The sequence below is a fragment of the Glycine max genome, chromosome 14, assembly GCF_000004515.6.
Source record: "Glycine max cultivar Williams 82 chromosome 14, Glycine_max_v4.0, whole genome shotgun sequence".
Taxonomy (NCBI): Eukaryota; Viridiplantae; Streptophyta; class Magnoliopsida; order Fabales; family Fabaceae; genus Glycine; species Glycine max.
In genome coordinates, this window is record NC_038250.2 from 375,202 (window position 1) to 394,826 (window position 19,625).

General features: G+C 30.0%; 2 protein-coding genes across 3 annotated transcripts; both read left to right on the top strand.

The window, feature by feature from the left end:
• The first annotated feature begins 1,017 nt into the window (after window positions 1–1,017).
• Window positions 1,018–8,274, top strand: LOC100802460 (protein ACTIVITY OF BC1 COMPLEX KINASE 7, chloroplastic). 2 transcript variants are annotated; one of them, XM_006595590.4, is made up of 18 exons: window positions 1,018–1,192; window positions 1,927–2,501; window positions 2,621–2,764; window positions 3,091–3,216; window positions 4,196–4,283; window positions 4,546–4,639; window positions 4,786–4,879; window positions 4,984–5,038; window positions 5,226–5,317; window positions 5,536–5,706; window positions 6,049–6,105; window positions 6,190–6,273; window positions 6,455–6,539; window positions 6,924–6,985; window positions 7,075–7,149; window positions 7,300–7,404; window positions 7,836–7,977; window positions 8,072–8,274. In XM_006595590.4, exons 2-18 carry the CDS (start codon window positions 1,959–1,961, stop codon window positions 8,143–8,145), a joined length of 2,091 nt encoding a protein of 696 aa, XP_006595653.1. In that variant the 5' UTR covers window positions 1,018–1,192; window positions 1,927–1,958; the 3' UTR covers window positions 8,146–8,274. The 2 variants fall into 2 exon arrangements, with proteins under 2 accessions (XP_006595653.1, XP_014622793.1); XM_014767307.3 differs by lacking the exon at window positions 1,018–1,192 and having other exon boundaries at window positions 2,318–2,509.
• Window positions 8,275–15,184: 6,910 nt separating this feature from the next.
• On the top strand, window positions 15,185–19,312 carry LOC100776777 (acetyl-CoA acetyltransferase, cytosolic 1). Its single transcript, XM_003545507.5, has 13 exons — window positions 15,185–15,304; window positions 15,706–15,770; window positions 15,909–16,007; window positions 16,090–16,263; window positions 16,357–16,462; window positions 16,544–16,682; window positions 16,769–16,912; window positions 17,210–17,295; window positions 17,664–17,763; window positions 17,910–18,020; window positions 18,107–18,148; window positions 18,380–18,466; window positions 18,922–19,312. The coding sequence occupies exons 2-13, from the start codon at window positions 15,725–15,727 to the stop codon at window positions 19,009–19,011; spliced, it is 1,224 nt and encodes a 407-aa protein (XP_003545555.1). The 5' UTR covers window positions 15,185–15,304; window positions 15,706–15,724; the 3' UTR covers window positions 19,012–19,312.
• Window positions 19,313–19,625: the final 313 nt, after the last annotated feature.

Sequence of the window (19,625 nt, forward strand, 5' to 3'; positions counted from 1 at the left end):
TTTAATTTTATTTAGCTATCAATTTCCGCGGTTGAGCTTGAGCCTTGGGTGATGTTAGTTAAAGTTAGATTTAAAAGATTATATATATGATTATGAATTATTAGAAATTGAGTGAGGGATATGGTGAGTGTACGTAATCTGCAATGGAAATTTTTCTTTTTTTCCCCAGTAGCTTCGTAATGTTCTGTTGGAATGCATCAATACGTGAGTGACTACATTGCTTGGTAATTGAGAAATCGTGATGCTGATGGTACATTGGATCTTTGAATAAGGAATGCGTTCGTGGGGCCATGTCTTTGAAAATAAATTGCTGATAATATAGATTTCTTATTTACAAGATAAAATTCTAAAAGGAAAAAAAAATCAAGATAAACATATTTTATCATACACGTTTTAAGTATTGATTTTTAGACTTTTATAAATGTTTTTTTTATTTAAGTGATATTGAAAACTTGAAAAAAAATTGTATCTATCATTGTTGAAATGTACTTTTTTTTAAGTAATGCTTGCGTTCTATAATATATAGATATATTTATATTTACATGAAGTAAAGCATTTATACAAAAATACTTTTACATTTATGATAATTATTTAACAAAATATACCATACCTTCATGTTGTTGATATGAAAAAGAAGAAAGCGGAAAGAAAAAGATTTCACAAAAATGAAGTTTTGTACCGTGGGAAAATAATAAATAATTATTCTAGGAGTGAGACAAATAAAAGATTCATATGATAACATTTTAATATTTAAAAGACTAATTTGATAGTATTTTTGAATTTGGAAAGAATAATAGTTAGGTTAACAGTTAGAAGAATAAATTGAAGGTTTATCATTCATGACATTTGTGGCTTAGACAAGAAGGAGCCAATGGCAAACGGTGAAAGACTATAAGAGATAGTAGAGCCTTACACGCACCGTGTTGTGGCCTCTTTCCGTTTTTTGTCGTTAACACCGAAACTGAAGCAAAAGTCAGTTACTTGCACTGTTTCATTTAAAACTTAGAAGCAACAACATCCTTGTACCTCTTTCGTTCTTATTTTGCCTTTGCCCGCGTATGTATAATATACCAACATTTTTTCCTTCTGGTTGTTGGTACCACGCAAATGATAAAAAAAATCTCAGTGTAAGTATGCTAGTAACTGCCAAGGTTTGCTGAATCTGTATTCGCTCAATTTAAAGAGGCAACAGGTACAATAATTTTGATTCCATGCTAAATCTGTTCAAGTTTCATGCAAGTTGCTCAACTAATTTGTTCAAGACCAAATGAATATTTGTTGCTGTATGTAAATTACTATATTGAGTTTATACAATATTGCTGTTGTCTCTCGTGTTTAATACGATTACTAATTGCTTCTGGTCATTCCATATTCATTTAATGAAATAGCTGATATCAAACACTAAGTTCGGTTGGCAGTATCTTTTGTTTGATTTTGCTTTTTTTATGTCTGATATAATATGTTACAAGTTCTCTGTAATAGAATCCATCAATTTTTTGCTTGATTGGTTAATTTGTCATGATGCATATTCCCCATTAGCAACATTTTTCTTTCTTAGAAACCATCAAAATCATGCTTCAACAAGTTCAACTGTAGTATATGATGAGGCTCATCTTGCTGCTGGTTCCATTTTAGGCATCAGAGTTTTGAATGACCCGCTTTCTTTTTCTTCTCCATCTGTTTTCTTTTTAAACACTTTAATCTAATTGGTTTCACCTTAACATAATAATGTGCTGAATCTGCACGTGGGCTAATTTCAAGCATCTCGTACTTCAACTTCTATTCCTTCTGCCCAAAAACAAATTGACAAATTAACATTTGCCCATAAAAAAAAAAAAAAATCAAGTGCACAAATATCTGACCTTGTTGGGGTTCGGCATGTGCTATCTCTTTTTCTTACCGTTTATCCTTGTGTTTCTTTTTAAGGTGACTTCATCTCATATTAGACGACAGAAACAATGGCAATGCAGGGTTGTTATTGTCACTATACGAAGTTGGCAACTCAAAGAAGAACACTGGAAAATCTCAGTTTTTCAGGCTCAATTTCGGTTAACAAATTGTCAAAGAATGAAAGGACCAGAACATGTGATCCATTATCAGCAGGGAACAATCAATTTCATAGGTTACTGGTGAAAATGCGGCAGACAGAAATGCCTGCCTCGAAGTATGGAACAAATGGTAAAGCTGTTAGAATGGTAGGGACAAATGAGTTAGTGAAAAGAAAGAGAATGTTAGAGAATAAGGTGTTGAATGGTTCAGCAACTTCAAAGGTAGTGAGAAAAAATGGTATCACAGGCTTGAACAAGACAGTGAAATCTAGAAGGTCATTGGAAGAGCTAAAGGTTTTAGCCACAGATGAAGGTTTCAGTTGGGCCAATGAAAATTACAGTTCCTGGCAGAGGTCTATTGATGTTTGGTCTTTTGTGGCTTCTTTACGCATTCGGATTATGTTGGACAATGCAAAATGGACATATTTCGGAGGTTTCACAGAGGCAAAGCAGGTTCCATGGTGACTTGCATTTATTTATTTTTAGCTGGTGGAAATAAATTACAAGTGTTTTTATTTAAATTGGTCATGCTTCTTTTTGCTGACCTTAAATTTTTTAATATTTTTATTTAGAAAAGCAGAAGGCGGAAAACTGCCTCGTGGTTAAGGAAGTGTGTATTGCAGCTTGGTCCAACTTTCATTAAACTTGGTCAGTTATCATCAACAAGGTCAGATCTATTTCCACGTGAATTTGTGGATGAGCTCGCAAAATTACAGGTATCTCTCAAGATTTCCTTTTTCTCCTCACCATTGTAGATTTGTAGAGATTCCCCCTTTTTTGTTAAAAAAAAAGAAAAGAAAGGTGCTTAATGTTGTCATCTATTCTACTTATCTCATTCAAAAATTCAAATATTCTCTTAGACTATTCTTTATTAAAACTCGATATAAAAAAATATTGAAAATAAAATCTTAATTAAATAAAACTTATTCTGAAAATAACTTCGTTAAATAAAATGAATTAAGATTTGCTTGTATCAGGGTTTTTTTTCCCTATATTCAAAGACCAGAAAGTAATTCTTATTTCTTAATACAACATTATACAGGACATGGTTCCTGCCTTCTCTCCTAAGAAAGCAAGAAAATTCATCGAGAGTGAATTGGGAGCTCCCATTAACATATTATTTGAGGAGTTTGAAGATCGGCCAATTGCTGCTGCTAGTCTCGGTCAGGTGTTTGAATATAGCCCTGCTCATTACATTATATTTATTATTTTGGCTAAATTAAAAAAGGATAAAGTATGTTTGCGCTTCTTGTAAAAATTTGGTAAATATTAATTTCACTCTCATAATTTTTTTATATTAATTTCATTCATGTAAAAATAAAAATATATTTTACTAGTTTTAAGTAATAATTCCATTAAATTTGACCGTAGCTAATAAACTTACGCATATAATTTGATTGGAAATAAATTAAATAATTTGTGGTTATTAAACCTCAAAATAAATTAAACAAATTCTGACAACTAAACACTTTAAAAAATTGTAATTTTTCGTCACTTCATGATACTATCATGTGGAATTATGGATAAAGATGAAAAATTCTAAAGTGTTGAGTGTATTTGAAAAGATAGAGAGATAAAATAATTAAGTTTATTAGTCACATAAAAAATTATCTAAAAAATCTAACAAAATTACCATCAAGGACAAATAAAAATATATTTTATTTTCACATGGATCAAATTAATTTTAAAAAATTAATAAGAACAAAATTATACTTTTCAAATTTTACTTGAACCCAAGATATTTTGCCCAATTAAAAATTTGGTCTCATACTTGATACTTTTCATTTTGATCCTTACCTTAAAAAAACTCACATTTTAACCCCTGCGTGCAAGCGTTTGCCAATTACTTCACTGACATTATTATGCATGGGTCAAAATGTAAACTGACTTTATGTAGGCAGAAAAAAGGATCAATCTAATTTGGCCTTATATTTTCATACACTGAATCTTTTCCTGTTGTTAAATACTTGTAGCTTTATTCGAATTGGTCAAATTTGATTAATGTAACATGAAGTGAGATGCAGCATGTGGCTCAGTCCATTATTAGAACAAACTAGAACGTTTCTCCCATCTTGTAGACCATGATAATAGCTTATTAATGTTGTTCTTAGTATAGTAACATCAATTTTGGAGGAGACTGTCTGTAGGTTCATCGTGCTATTCTGCATAATGGGGAAAAAGTAGTCATCAAAGTTCAAAGGCCTGGTCTGAAGAAGCTTTTCGACATTGATTTGAGTAAGTTGTGGTTACTTTATGCCATTGACAAAACCTAGGGATTTTGATTAAGAGGATGTTGTCAACAGCCAATTATCAATGAATCCAAAAGCCTAGACTGTTAGGTGCAAATTTGCCCTTTGGTACCAAGACTTATTTATGCATAAACAGCATAGAGTTTAAGGATTACTTTGTTAGTGAATTCTTTTGTTTAGGGTTTAAGGATTACTATTTTATTGTTTGCTTTGTAACTATTACAAGTTTGCTTGTTTGTTATGTCCAGAAAACTTAAAGTTGATTGCAGAGTATTTTCAGAGAAGTGAAACTTTTGGTGGTCCACTTAGAGATTGGATTGGAATATATGAAGAATGTAAAACGTAAGTAATAAGCATTGAAGTGCATTGTTATCGATATTTCATGAAGTAAAGCATATGTTAAATTATGCTGATTGCTTTTCACCTTCTCTTCATTACTTTATTTCCAATGCCTTAATTTTTATTGTGTTGCTCATGCTATTTTGCAGTATTTTGTATCAAGAAATTGATTATATAAATGAAGGAAAGAATGCTGACAGATTCCGCCGAGATTTTAGAAACATAAAGTGGGTTCGGATACCTGTATGTTTCTTACGGCAACGCAAACATCCGATTATAAACTGTAAATTTTTAATGTCTAGTAAAAATATTGAATTTTGATCACATGTCCATTTCTTTCGTTGTAGCTGGTATATTGGGATTATACTGCTTTAAAGGTGTTGACCATGGAGTATGTACCAGGTTTTCATCTTAACTAATGCATGTACCTTGTTTCTCCTTTTAATTGTCTATGACATTATGGTATTATGAGAGATAACATATTGTATTTATGGGAGCTAATAATTCTTTCTTTAAAGTGATATATGACATTATGCTAGAGAACGTATTTTTCTCACTGCTCCTATCTCTGATTTTATTCCTTGGACAGGCATCAAAATAGACCAGGTGGATACATTAACTTCGCGTGGTTATGATCGATTGCGTATCTCATCACGTGCTACGGAGGCGTACCTGATTCAGGTGCACCACCTTGGTTCTCTGCTAATCACGATCTAATAGTAATATCTGATGTTGAATATGGTTTTCATTTTGGTTACTCAGAATAAGAAAAATGTCTCTACCTATATTAAAACCAAAAAAGAAGAGGAATGAATTGCCACTTGAAGATAGGTGTTGGTATCACTCTTGTAGCTAAAAAGGTTGAGTTAATAAATTATCATTATTTTTTTGTCTTACAGATATTGAAAACAGGTTTCTTTCATGCCGATCCTCATCCTGGAAATCTTGCTATTGATGTGGACGAAGCAATTATTTATTATGACTTTGGCATGATGGGACAGATCAAATCTTTTACCCGGGAGAGACTGCTTGAACTTTTCTATGCCATATATGAAAAGGATTCCAAAAAGGTCTGGATTTGTACTACTCTTGGATTATTTAAATTCATAACATTGTCTTTTACTAATAAGAAATAAATATCTGATATCATGATAAGCTAGTGTTTAATCAACACCCATTTTTTAATTTCATGGGAACTTTGTTAGTTTGCCACAATTAACTCAAACAAGCACGATGACATAAAATGGCTTTTGCTTCAAGTACAATTACTATTGTAAAATTCAATCCAGCTAACCAGTAATTATCGTCAGCAAAAAAGAATTTGACGTTGCTCATAACTTGAATTGATCAACTTTAGTGTCCCTCTTTCACACTATTTTAAACATACAACCATATAATAAACAACGGTGCAGGTTATGCAACGCCTTATAGATCTCGGAGCCCTCCAACCTACTGGGGACTTGTCATCAGTAAGAATGTCAACTACCTGCTTTTCAAATATTCTGATTTGTGTCTAGACACTTGACTTCATAAATGATAAATTTATTTTCCAGGTGAGGAGATCTGTGCAGTTTTTCCTGGACCATTTGCTAAGCCAGGCACCAGATCAGGAGCAGACCCTTTCTGCAATTGGGGAGGTTTGTTAACATTGATATATTGGATCAATGAATTCATAGCTGCTTTTAAATTTTTTCATAATATTTTGGGTGTTTGTTTCAATGGAACTAAAGGATAAGCTGAAGGTGGAGAATTATTCCAAACTATCTGGAGAATCTAGTCCAGACTTTATTATTGACTATTGAGGGCTTTCTGTGGCAGGATTTATTTGCAATAGCACAAGACCAACCATTCCGTTTTCCATCCACCTTTGCCTTTGTTCTCAGGGCGTTTTCAACACTTGAAGGTTTGCATCTTCTCATTTCTCTTACTGTCCCTCTCTATCTTTCTCTCTTTAGTGGTCATTCTTACAAAAAAAAAAAAATTAGCATGCCCTAATGTTTACTATTAATTTTACATTAGTATATGCATTATAAGATGGTAACCACCCCGTCCTTTCTAGGGAAAAATTTAACTGATTTAAGACACATTTAGGTAAACAACCAAATTAAATACTTATCCGATAAATTCTTATGAACTTATATATTTATAAGCTTAAATGTGAAGTTGATCAAAATATGTATCACTTTGAAATTTATTGAAATAAGTTAAAAAGAGCAAAAGGATATATATGTTAGTTAGTTCTTTGTATGTCTTCATCATCTATTTGTATTTCTTTTTTTTCTGACAGGCATAGGTTACACACTGAATCCAAATTTCTCCTTTTCTAAGATTGCTGCACCCTACGCACAGGTTCAAAGTTCAGATTGTCCATGAACAAATATTGTTCCCATATTGCATTAAAATGCATGCTCATACACATACACTTTACTACGTTACAGGAGCTTTTAGAGATAAGGCAAAAGCAGCGCACTGCACCACAGCTTGTGGAGGAGATAAGAAAGCAAGCAGATGATGTACCGCACCTTTTACCTTTGTTCTGGATAACGTTTCCTTATAATAGAAAAATCTCATTTGATGTGAAGCATTTATCTATAGCATTGTGCAACTAATGTGCATCCACTTGAATTGATATTTGATAACGCTCGCTCGTGTAATACTTTTAGGCTACAACCTATACCATGTCAATGCCATACAGAGTTCAAAGAATAGAAGAGTTTACAAAGCAACTTGAGGCAGGGGATCTAAAACTTCGGGTCCGAGTGCTTGAGGTCAGTTTTTTTTTTTTTCTTTATTCTTATAGTTGACCCCATTTTTAATTTTAATTCTTATGAAAAAAATGTAAATTTTAGTCTCTCTCCTGTTTATTGTAGTAGTTTATTATCGCCAAAAAGTTTCTATAACAGTTTTATATCGTCTCAAAAACTTCTCTAGACTCTAGTGTTTGCAATAAAAATGTAACTTTTTTTATGATTAAAACTTACAATTTGTTTCATATAAGGACTATAACTTAAAATGAAGTTAATTACAAAGACCAAGTGAATAGTTGAATCTTTGTTTTTCTTCACTTGGTGTAAGCTCTGCCTATGTGTGACCAAGTATTTCTAAGCATTTTCCCAATGGGAACAACTTTCTAATTAGGAGGTCGTTATTCTGGAACTTTTGTTTTGTAAATTTGAAATTATTTAACTTGATTTGATAGTCTGAAAGAGCTGCTCGGAAAGCAACGGGTTTACAAATGGCAACTATGTATACCGTATTAGGAGGAACTCTGCTAAATCTTGGTATCACTATGAGCAGCCAAGGCAACATAACTATTGCGAATGGATCTTTCATTGGTGCAGGTGACAAAATATTATAAAGCTTTTTCTCAAGTTATTGTCCAATCATGTTCAAATTTATTCTCAAGGCTGATAGATATAGCATTTCAACGTGCAGGTATTTTTATGACACTATTTGTCAGATCCATGCAAAGGGTAAAAATGCTTGATAAGTTTGAGAAAATGATATAAATGGTTACCAACAAATTCGATTCTTTCAAACTTATGTAAAGTTATCCTCATCTTCATTTTCTTACTTGTAATTTGTAAATGTTCAATTTTTTAAATTACACAAGCATAGCAAATTTCACGAATTTTACAGAAACATGATTTGATGATGACACTACAAGGCATTTTATGACTTCAAGACAAAGAGAAAATCACAGTTTTCTAAGTGAGAAAGCAAACTGTTGGCCCGTGAGCCTTTCCTTATTCAATGGCTAGTTTTAGACAGAGAACACCCCGTGATAAAGATCATAGAGTGGTAAAGCTTGTCTTGAACCGTAATATATCTACGATTAAACGAACTCTATCTCTCGTAGCCTGCAATTAAATGGGTTAACCCTCAGAGCAAGAATAAAAAATTAAGTATAGGAAAAAAAACAAAAAATAACCAAAACGTGCATCCACCAAAAAAAAACTAAACATGTTAAATATATAGTTTTTATTTTCATTAACTAATCATGAATTAATGGATTTAGTTAATTATTAATGACTGATGTATGATGTATCAATTACTTATTGACCTAATCAACTCTTCTTCCTATTTGCTTCTTGATTTCTCATTAAGAAAGTGACTGATGAAACTATGACTGATGAAACAATTATTTATTGACTTAAGCAACTCCTATTCATGTTTGCTTCATTATTTCTCCTTAAGAAACTGATATGTGGTTGCAAAAATAACATTTAAATGACTGATGTATCAATTATTTATTATTTATTGACTTTAGCAACTTCTATTACTGTTTGCTTCTTTATTTCTCATAGGAAAGTTATACGTAGTCGCAAAATAACATTCCTTTTTCCATTTGTTAAAATTTATCACTAAACTTTTATTATTTTCGATTAAAATATTATTTTTATATAAAAGATCACAAGTATTATTTATGAAAGATAATTTTAAAATTTACTTAAAAATATATTTAAATTTTATGTAAGTAAACGATCCATCTTGAATATAAACAATTGGTTTCATAATTGTCTTCAGAACTGCAGGTGGATTTTGAGTATTAATTCATACTCTGAGTTAATATAAGGCTAAATTAAAAGTAATTAAAATCTAGAATTTCAGATTTTATATTTTCTGAATGATCTTTATATTATCAATAGATATTTTTGAAGAATAAAACATATCCCCATCTTAAAGTCTGATTCTCCTTTATCAGTAATAATTTAAGAATAAATAAATAATATATATATATATATATATATATACCAAAGATTTTTATATTATTATTTAATCATAAATGAATATGGATCATGAATTTATTATTTTTTATAATAATTATCGAAATAATTATATAAAAAAATATTTTTACTAGTTGAGAATATAAAAACTTTACGCTCATTAACAATAATTAAACTTATAATTTAATTTTTGTACAGGCTCATTTGTAAAGGTAGTTAGGAAGGTGAGTGAAATAACGCGCATTGGCTGTGGGTCCTGAGCCGTTGGTTCGTAGGCTCGAGGATTCAATACGGTACACTTTTAATGGTAGTTAATTTTTTGTTTTTTCTCTAGTTATTTAATGCAGCAGTACTATTTAAATCATTATATGAAGTAACTAATATTGAAATAAAATATTTAATTTATGTGTATTCATAATTTTTGAAGAATATTTGTTGTGATGAATATTTTGTATCAATATATCATGGTGGTAAAAAAATTTAAATAACTTGTGATTTTATAAAATTGGGTGCTATTATGCTATTTTGGACAAAAATGATCAAAACTAAAATGGATTTAAAAATATAATTATAAGAATCAAATTAAAATATTTTAAACTATAAAAATTAAAAGACAACTATAGGGACCAAAAGTAAAAAAAAAAGTTAGAAATTTAACATGATTACTAAAAATTATTTTCTTGAGAAAAGTATTTAATTTAATAAGAAAATAATTAAATTATTTTATAGGAATTAAATTTAAGAATAATTAAATTTTTGAATTTTAGTATTAATAGTTCTATCTAAATAATTTATATGGATAATATGTAAATAATTATGTAAAAAAAAATCTGTTTCTCTTTCCTATACATTTTTCACCCAAAGTTGAAAAAGACAATAAACTTTATCGTTTAATAATTTAATTCTAGTGTTGGCTCATTTGTAAAGGTGGGTGTGACCGTGTGGGTCAGTGAAGCAACGTGCATTGGCTGTGGGTCCCGAGACGTTGGTTCCTAGGCTTGTGGATTCAATACGGTACCGTTTAGTAATTTAGGAAAATATATATTTTTAGTCGTCATATTTTCAATCAAAGGTATTAAAGGTTCATATATTTTATATTGATTAATTTAATTCTCATTTTTTAAGAAATATAAATTTATTTTTCAATATCTAAAAATTCACCATATTTTTTAAAAATTAAAAGACTAAACTTACATTTTTGTTAAAATTAACAAAAAATTAAAGATCAAATTTATCAATATCAAAATATAGACCTTGACAACATTTAACGGAAAGTATATAATATTTTTTTCTAATAATAATTGCAGTACAGTTTCTATTTTTTATTAAATTTAATCAAAAAAATTATAAATTTTGTGGGTTTCGCTATTTATTTATTGAGTTTATTTTTAATTTGTAGTTTTAAATAAAGTTTAATCAACATTCCATTTGTTTCCTTTTAATTATTAAATTTTTAGAATTCTTTTTCCTATCTGGTATTTATTTTTCACTTTTAAGTTTCAAGATGACATTGATTATTAGTTTGTCAATTATTCCCTAACTTCTTACCTAATTTATACATTTACATCTAATATGTATTTATTGTAAAGCAGACTAAAAAATGATATAACAGGAAAATTCAAAAATATAAAAGTAAAGAAAATCTTAAAAAGTTTACAAACTAAAAAATTAATAAAACTAAAGGAAAAAATTAAGATATTAACATCAATTCAACACTTTTTGTGTACAACCAAAGATATGATCTACAATAAAAATGAAATTGAGGAAACATCAATTCAACACCTTATGTTTTTATTCATTTTCCTTAATAATATTGTTTTTTTTTCTCGTATATTTAAAGGGTTTTAAGGGAGGTGGGTCAATAGACGAAACATAAAGGGGATGAAATTAGGAAATAGAGTGAATTGAAATATGTGAGAAATAAAATGAAATGTGACTGTCTTATTTAAGTGAAATTAAAAAAATATATGTAAAATAAAATAAGAAAAAAATGCAAAAAATCGTTCTTAGTATTTTCAATCAATTATTTTCATGACAATTGATTATCATACATTTTAGGTAGCTTAATGTTGATTTCGAATTTCACACTTTTTTATTTATCTTCTCTCTTATTTCCATCCTATTAAACAACTCACATTTCTCATTTATTCTTTATTATCCTTCCCTTTTTCCTATTTTTCCTCTATTTCATAGCTACCAAACAAATTGGTAAGCCAAGACGTTGTTCTTGCTAGAACATCAACTAATTATTTAAAAATAAGCTATAAGCTAAGAGTTTATAAATTAATTGATTTATTTGGTCAAAGTAGCTTGTATAAACTAATAAAAAAAGCCTATAATTTTCCCCAAAACCTTATCAAACACACAAAAAAGAACAATGCGTGTAGGTAAATTGCTTTACATCGTGTATTTCAAGTCTCTTTAATAGCTATACTTGATAAGCAATTGATTGGGTAATGGTTATTTGTTACTTGACGGATCATTTTGAATTACCTCGTTAATACTGTCTATAAACAAATTATACAGGGGTTATGATTATAAATGTCAAATAAGTCATCTACCTCTTATGCTCGATCAAGCTAACACTATCCACCGATACAAATCAAACACCGAAAGTTATTACAATTTCAAAACTTCCAATGAATCTCATGTGACTTAATTTTTTATTCATTCCAATTACAAATTTGTTATGTTAGGTATTATATGTCTTCGGTTCTCTCGATAAGATTCTATTTGATGACTGGTTTGATCTTAGTTTTTTTTTTTAGTACGTATACACTTAGAGACTATGAGACTATACATCCTTATGATACTTTTGATATATATTTAGGTTTTTCATGTCATAACACTTGATATTGAAAAACTTTATATTATTAGATTTTTATTGAGTTTACCTGTTGAAGATCTATTGACTCAGATGTCAAACAATTCGACTCAAATAAGAGATTACCATATAACCTATATTAGACTTAGAAGACAAACATATTATATTTAACACTTAATACTCTTAGACTATATTTTCTTTTTCCCAAACACAACCTTTCAAGAGTAACATGTATTTTTAACTTGAGACTAACGAGCTAAATGATACTTTAAACCAGGTAGAAAAAACTAATTTTAGGCCTACAATTTATATATACGAAGAAAAATTAAATTATATTGGTGTAACTTTGACAATTATTACATAATTCTATAACTTTCAATTGAATAATATTTTCTTAAAACTCATTGTTGGGTTGAAAATTTATATCACATAAATTATATGTAAATTTTCATATTAATTCAAAATCATTTATTACCTTATTTATATAGACTAAAGTCGATGTAATATAAACATTTCAGAACACATAAATATGGATAATTTGATTATTTTATTATTATTATTTAATTTTGATAAAATTTAATAAAAATAATCTTAATAATATATACATATATTCAAACAGTTGAATCAATAAAAATTATGTTTTATATTAAATTATAAAAATAGTATAATAATTATTATAGAGATATAATTTTATTATTATTATTATATATATATTAAAAGCGGCCTACAGTTTATATGTATGCACGTTGTTTAGTTGATTGGTAGGTGGTTGAAGGACTGCACGTGTGGCTTTATATGAAAAATAAAAAACAATTAGTGTGCATCGCATGCACCCCATTCCAAATTTAAAAGTTATCATCTCTGTTCAACTACCCCATACCAAACCAGTTTGCCGTTGCTCCCCACAGTACCTAAAATGTGACCAATTAGTGATCACTGTTGTAAGTAAAATTACCTTAAACTAATTATCAATTTATTTTTAAGAAGACACTATTGTAATTGACCTTTTTCATGTGCATGAAGATATATTTTAACCGGAAATTAAAAAATATTTCTTTAAAAAAATCAAAATGAATTATATCTATCGTAGCAAAGCTTTTCTACATACCCTAATCAGCATGCCATCTAACAATTTGTTGGCTTTTTTGGTAACATCATAACGCAATTGATCGACCTTAAATTTACACAGTCGCCTAAGTCAAAAAAATGTAAAAAAAAAAAAGAAGAAAAAGAAACAAATTGAAGTAAATAACTATGAAAAGTCAGTGAAAAGGGTTTTTATATTGTTTATCTATTCATAAATTATCATATACAATAAATTAATTGATTTTTATCATAATTACTTTAAAAGTCATTATTTTTTTTTACTGGTGATAATAATGTAATTTTTTACACTAGTAATTAATGCACGTATAAAAATTATAATTTAATTTATATATATTAAGAGTTTAAAAATTTCTACACCATCAATAAATAAAAAACATGATATTATGGTAAGTAAAATAATTATTGAAGTCAACAAACTATACATGTTGATTTATTATTAGATAATAACATTATAAAAACCAGGGTATTCACATCCAATCTAATAAAAAAAAACTTGCATACTACTCCAAAAAGAAGAAAAAAATTGAAAAAAATATACTTTTAACTTATCATTCGATTCGATTTAGATTAATATCTTAAAAAGATTTGATTCAATCCAATAAAATATGATTTGGATTGGATTGGATATTCACATTTTACTACTAAATATTGAACATTATTATTTTTAAAACAAACATAAAATGTATGTCAATCAATTGATTAATCATCTTACAACATAATTTTTTTTCTTTCCACAAGGAAACAAAAACATATATATTCAAAATAAAAGTTAAGAGAATGAAATAATATATAATTTTGTTACGTTGCTTTGATACATGAAAAATGTATAATAAACATAGCTTGAAACCCTAAAAAAAACCATATTAAAATGTATAAAAATTATATGTGGAACACATAATAAAATATGTATATTAAAGAGTATCATTTTTGTTTAGATCAATTTAGTTGTGCTAACATCAATTATAATCCAATCCAAACCATTGATTAAGAAAAAACATGATCCAACCAAATTTGTATAAGATGACTTTTATTTCAAAAGTCAATCTAAATCGACTTTACAAACACTTTGACAAAAAATCCTCAACCAATCCATCAACTATTTACTCTAGAAATCAAGAGTTTTATTTTAAACTAATTAAAGATGCCTTTTATCATCACTTTTTAAGATAGAAAAAATAAAATAAAATAAAAACAAATTATCTAATTTGATACTGATATGAAATAGTCTTTTTTGAAAGTCATGATTAATCTTCATTAAGAATCATAAATGTAGATATTTTTCTTCTAATATGATTTATTTCATATTCAATAACTAACTAAAAATTAAATCCTAGATCACCTGATCAAGAAACACAAATCACTATTACTTATTAATCATGATAAAAGTTAACAAATTTATCATATCTAATTATAAAATTCCTTTACACCATCCTCATAAGATATTCTAACTTTTCAAAAATAAAACCGTTAATTTTGTGTAACTTTTTCAAAAAAGAATTGTGTAACTTCTTCATTCAATTATGAGTAAATTACACTTGGACACTTTGTGTTTAAGGCTTATTACAATTATACTCTTTCTTTCTTTTCACCCTAGACTAAAAATCCCCTAGTTTTTGTGCGGTTGTGGAGAGGGTGTGGAGGGAAGGGCAATGGTTGTTGTGGAGGATGCGGCGGTGAAGGACGAAGAAGAGGAAAATGGTTAGAATTAAATGCAAGGCTTTTTTTTGAAATTTCTTTCAAAAGTTAACACGGTCAATAACAATATACATTTTAACGTATAAGATGTAAGTCTTAAATACAAAATGAAAATGAATGTAAAAAAAAAAAAAAAAAAGTTGGGAAAATAAGAGTAATTGTAAATGGTTTTGGCTTGCCCGGATTCATTAAACGGTGCGTGTAACTCGTGGCTCGTCCCACCTGACCTTATATAACCACTCAGATCAGTCGAACATTTCTTCACTTCTTCGTTTTCGACGATCCCCTTCTCCTTCTCTCTCTCTTTTTCGCCTCGTAAGCTTCTTTGCTCAACACTTTATCAGATCCGCGTTTCGCTTACGACCACATCAATATCATATTTGCTTATCTGTTCCTATTTCTCTATTTATCTTATCCTCACTTTTCTATTCTGCGCTCATTGCATCTTCTTTGCTTCTTTATGGAAAAAATATTAAGGCACCATGCGAAATTATATGATTTTCTTAATTATATTATATGTAAACCACCAAGGAGGAACAGTCTTACAATCTCGCGCTGCTTCTTTTCTTTTTAAATTTCTGAATGATTAAATATTAAGAGGTCAATTTCTAATGTTTCACATAATCCATCGTACATGGAATTAGTTCTCAAAGATTTTGCATGTTAGCTCGATAATTTTACCTAAATGTGTCCGTATTTAATGTTTTGGATTACAGATTCCATTTTCATCTATCAATGGCTCCAGTAGCAGCAGCATCTTCAGATTCAATCAAGCCAAGAGGTCTTTCATCAAACATTTTGGCTTATATATATAGAGTTTTTATACACCCTTTCTTTGGTTCATTTAACACCTTCTAATGTTTTATTCTTTATAACCCTTCATTTGGTTAGTTGACTTCATATGTTTTGATTTCTATAGATGTTTGCATCGTTGGTGTTGCACGTACACCAATGGGTGGATTTCTTGGTACTCTGTCATCTCTATCTGCCACCAAGCTAGGCTCTATAGCTATTGAAGGTAACTATGGAAGCCTATGTCAGTGCTAATTACATTCCATTTGAAACTTATTTGTGTTTACATATTTTTCGTTCATCTGCAGCTGCTCTTAAAAGGGCCAATGTTGATCCATCCCTTGTGGAAGAAGTATTTTTTGGGAATGTTCTTAGTGCTAATTTGGGGCAAGCTCCTGCAAGACAAGCTGCTCTTGGAGCAGGAATATCCAATTCAGTTATCTGCACTACCGTTAACAAAGTTTGTGCATCAGGAATGAAAGGTGTGTTTATAATAAAAACAATTCTATTTGTTTCTTTGTATTTTTATTTAAAAATATAGAAAAAGGATATTAACCTTGTTCTGGTTATTGCAGCTGCAATGCTTGCTGCACAGAGTATTCAATTAGGCACAAATGATGTTGTTGTGGCTGGTGGTATGGAAAGCATGTCTAATGTACCCAAGTACCTGGCTGAAGCAAGGTCAATATTGCCTTTAATTCGACACTCTCCTTAAGATTAGTTCTTGTGTTGAAATAAACTGATTCAATACTAAAAGTTCAGGAAAGGATCACGCCTTGGACATGATTCACTTGTTGATGGGATGTTGAAAGATGGTTTGTGGGATGTCTATAAGGATGTTGGCATGGGAGTGTGTGCTGAGCTATGTGCAGATAACCATGCATTAACAAGAGACGACCAGGTATTTTAGGATTAATTTCTGTTCAGAAAGGTTTCGGCAGGACCATTGTAATCAATTTTTTGTTGATGTCTCTGTTTTCCCCTCAGGATAACTATGCAATTCAGAGTTTTGAACGTGGAATTGCTGCCCAAGAAAGTGGTGCCTTTTCATGGGAAATTGCTCCAGTTGAAGTCTCTGGTGGAAGAGGAAGACCATCAACAGTTGTTGATAAGGATGAAGGCCTAGGAAAGGTAACCATATAAATAACTTGAACCATGGTAATACTTGTTCTTGTATAAATATGGTGAGCCTACGAAAACACATGTTTACCCAATAATTCATGAGTCTTCAAATTTTTCAGAAGACTATAAGGTGATAATTAATCAAGAGTTAGGATTGGAATTTATAATTTTTTTCTCTTCACATAAACAACATTTATATGTATGTTACTTCTAGCTGCTATTATTGTTACTATAGTCATTATTTTTGTCTTACTTTCAGTTGAATACAAATAAATATATTGTTATATTTTCCTTTTCCTATGCCAGTTTGATGCTGCCAAGTTACGCAAACTTCGGCCAAGTTTCAAGGAGACTGGAGGTTCTGTTACAGCTGGCAATGCTTCCAGCATAAGGTTAATATATTTTCGAAATTTGTTAAACTTTTTCCTACATAACGATTTGTATTTGGATGCCCTTGTCGATTATTTTGTTATAAAATACTATATATATATATATATATATATATATATATATATATATATATAGTGAGTCAAATGACTTTTTTAATTGGTCATGTGACCTTAAAAAACTTTCAATATTGACTATCCATGTATGGTTGTATGGTCCAAATTTGTTCATCTTATTCTTATATAAAATAGATTTTTCAATATATTCGTCTCCAATATGTGGGTTTTAAACTCTCAAATGCTATTAATTGACATAGTTTGACATTAGTGATTAGCCCTGGTTTTTAATAAAATGAAAATGCTCTTGCTAACAGTGATGGTGCTGCTGCACTAGTTTTGGTGAGTGGAGAGAAGGCACTGAAGCTTGGGCTTCAAGTTATTGCAAAAATCACTGGATATGCTGATGCTGCTCAGGTACATAAAATATATTTTAAATACGAACTACATCTTCCGACTATAGAAAATAAGAAATAGAAAAACCATTTTGGCATTCACATTATTTCTAGTGTTTGATATGTTATTAGTATAATTTCATACTCATATGAGGTTGAGCTGTGCAGGAACCAGAGTTATTTACAACGGCTCCATCCCTTGCCATTCCCAAAGCTATTGCCAAGGCGGGGTTGGAGACTTCACAAATTGATTTTTATGAAATTAATGAAGCCTTTGCGGTAGGATTACATGTCAAAGTTTCAATTGTAGTCATTTTTCAACTCATGATGCGGTGGATTTTAATTCTTCATATTGCTGTCTGTAGGTTGTGGCTCTCGCAAATCAGAAACTTCTTGGACTTAACTCGGTTAGTTTTTCCTCTTGTCACTGCAAAAGTTGTAATCCTTCAGTGCATGTATAATAAACTATTTCCAATTGACTGTCTTGAAGTGCATGCTGTTGTAAGTCCAGAGCCCCTCTTTGCACAGTGCAGAACATGTTAAAATTTGTCTATAATCCATAATTTAACTTCATTGTGACCATTAATGGATGTACCCTTCCATTTATTTCTTTTTCTCAAGTAACTATTATTTTGCAGGAAAAAGTAAACGTACATGGTGGAGCTGTTGCACTGGGTCATCCTCTTGGTTGCAGTGGTGCTCGCATTCTGGTGACACTTTTGGGGGTATGTGCTCAGTTCATAACTTTGATTTTTTATAATATATAGTAGAATGCATGTTGACAGATTGCCTTGTGTTTTGTAGAAAAAAGTCTATCATAGTGCTCATCTCTTGATTTCTTTGCTTAATTATTTAAATTCGTTATGTTCAATTATTCAAAAAGATAATGTAATAATTTTATTATTTTGTCCACTTTTTTTTAATAAATTACATTGAGAGTAGTTTATTGTGAGAGTGAAATGAACAAATCTTGATCATTTGATCTTATATGAATGGTATTACAACACAAAATAATAAGATTTTTAAAGTGATCATCGAGTAACTTATAATTCTGACTATAAGTTGTTGTTGGGATAAGGGTTTGTTGTTGTTGTTTATGATTCTGATTATGTATGGATCTTTCCACAATATTGAATGCGTTCTTTTTCGATTCAGTTAATCTAAAAGTCATCACCTGCAGGTACTGAAGCAGAAGAATGGGAAGTACGGAGTTGGTGGCATTTGCAATGGAGGAGGTGGTGCATCTGCCCTTGTTGTTGAGCTTCAGTAAGACCTATTTCATGTTCAGTAGATGTCCTTTTAAGAGCCAGCGTTTGATGCAAAGCTCAAAAGATCTTGCCTCCCTCTTTAGCAAGCGAACATGCAAGTTTCAAATTTATTACAAGGACAAGACCGAAAGAGAGCGAAATTTAGCTACATAGTTGTTAGGTTTAAGTCGCATCTTGTGAAAGTGAAATTTTCTTGGCATCAAAGTAGAACATGAAACAATATTATCCAAATTTTAGTTTTCTCTGAAATGTTATTGGCGTACTTTGGTTTGGAATGAATCATTATAAAACCTCTTATTCCAAGCACAAGATTACAGATTCCCGTGGTTTGCAAAATGTGTTCCAGAACTGAAATTGCCAAAAAGAGTGGAAATAAGGAAGTTGTAGTTGGTCTTGCGTTTGCTAATTTAGATCTAACATTTTATTCTGAATATTCTGGCACGCTAAGCAAGTCAAAGTGTTTTCTCCTTCTTGGGGATTGGTTAAAAAGATTCACAACACTCAAGAGGATTGACTAAGCATTCCGAGATATTTTTTTTTTCCTAAGATTACTTTGAGAAATTTAAATTGTACCGTTTACATTAAGATTTTGCGTTATCATTGTTAATGATATAAA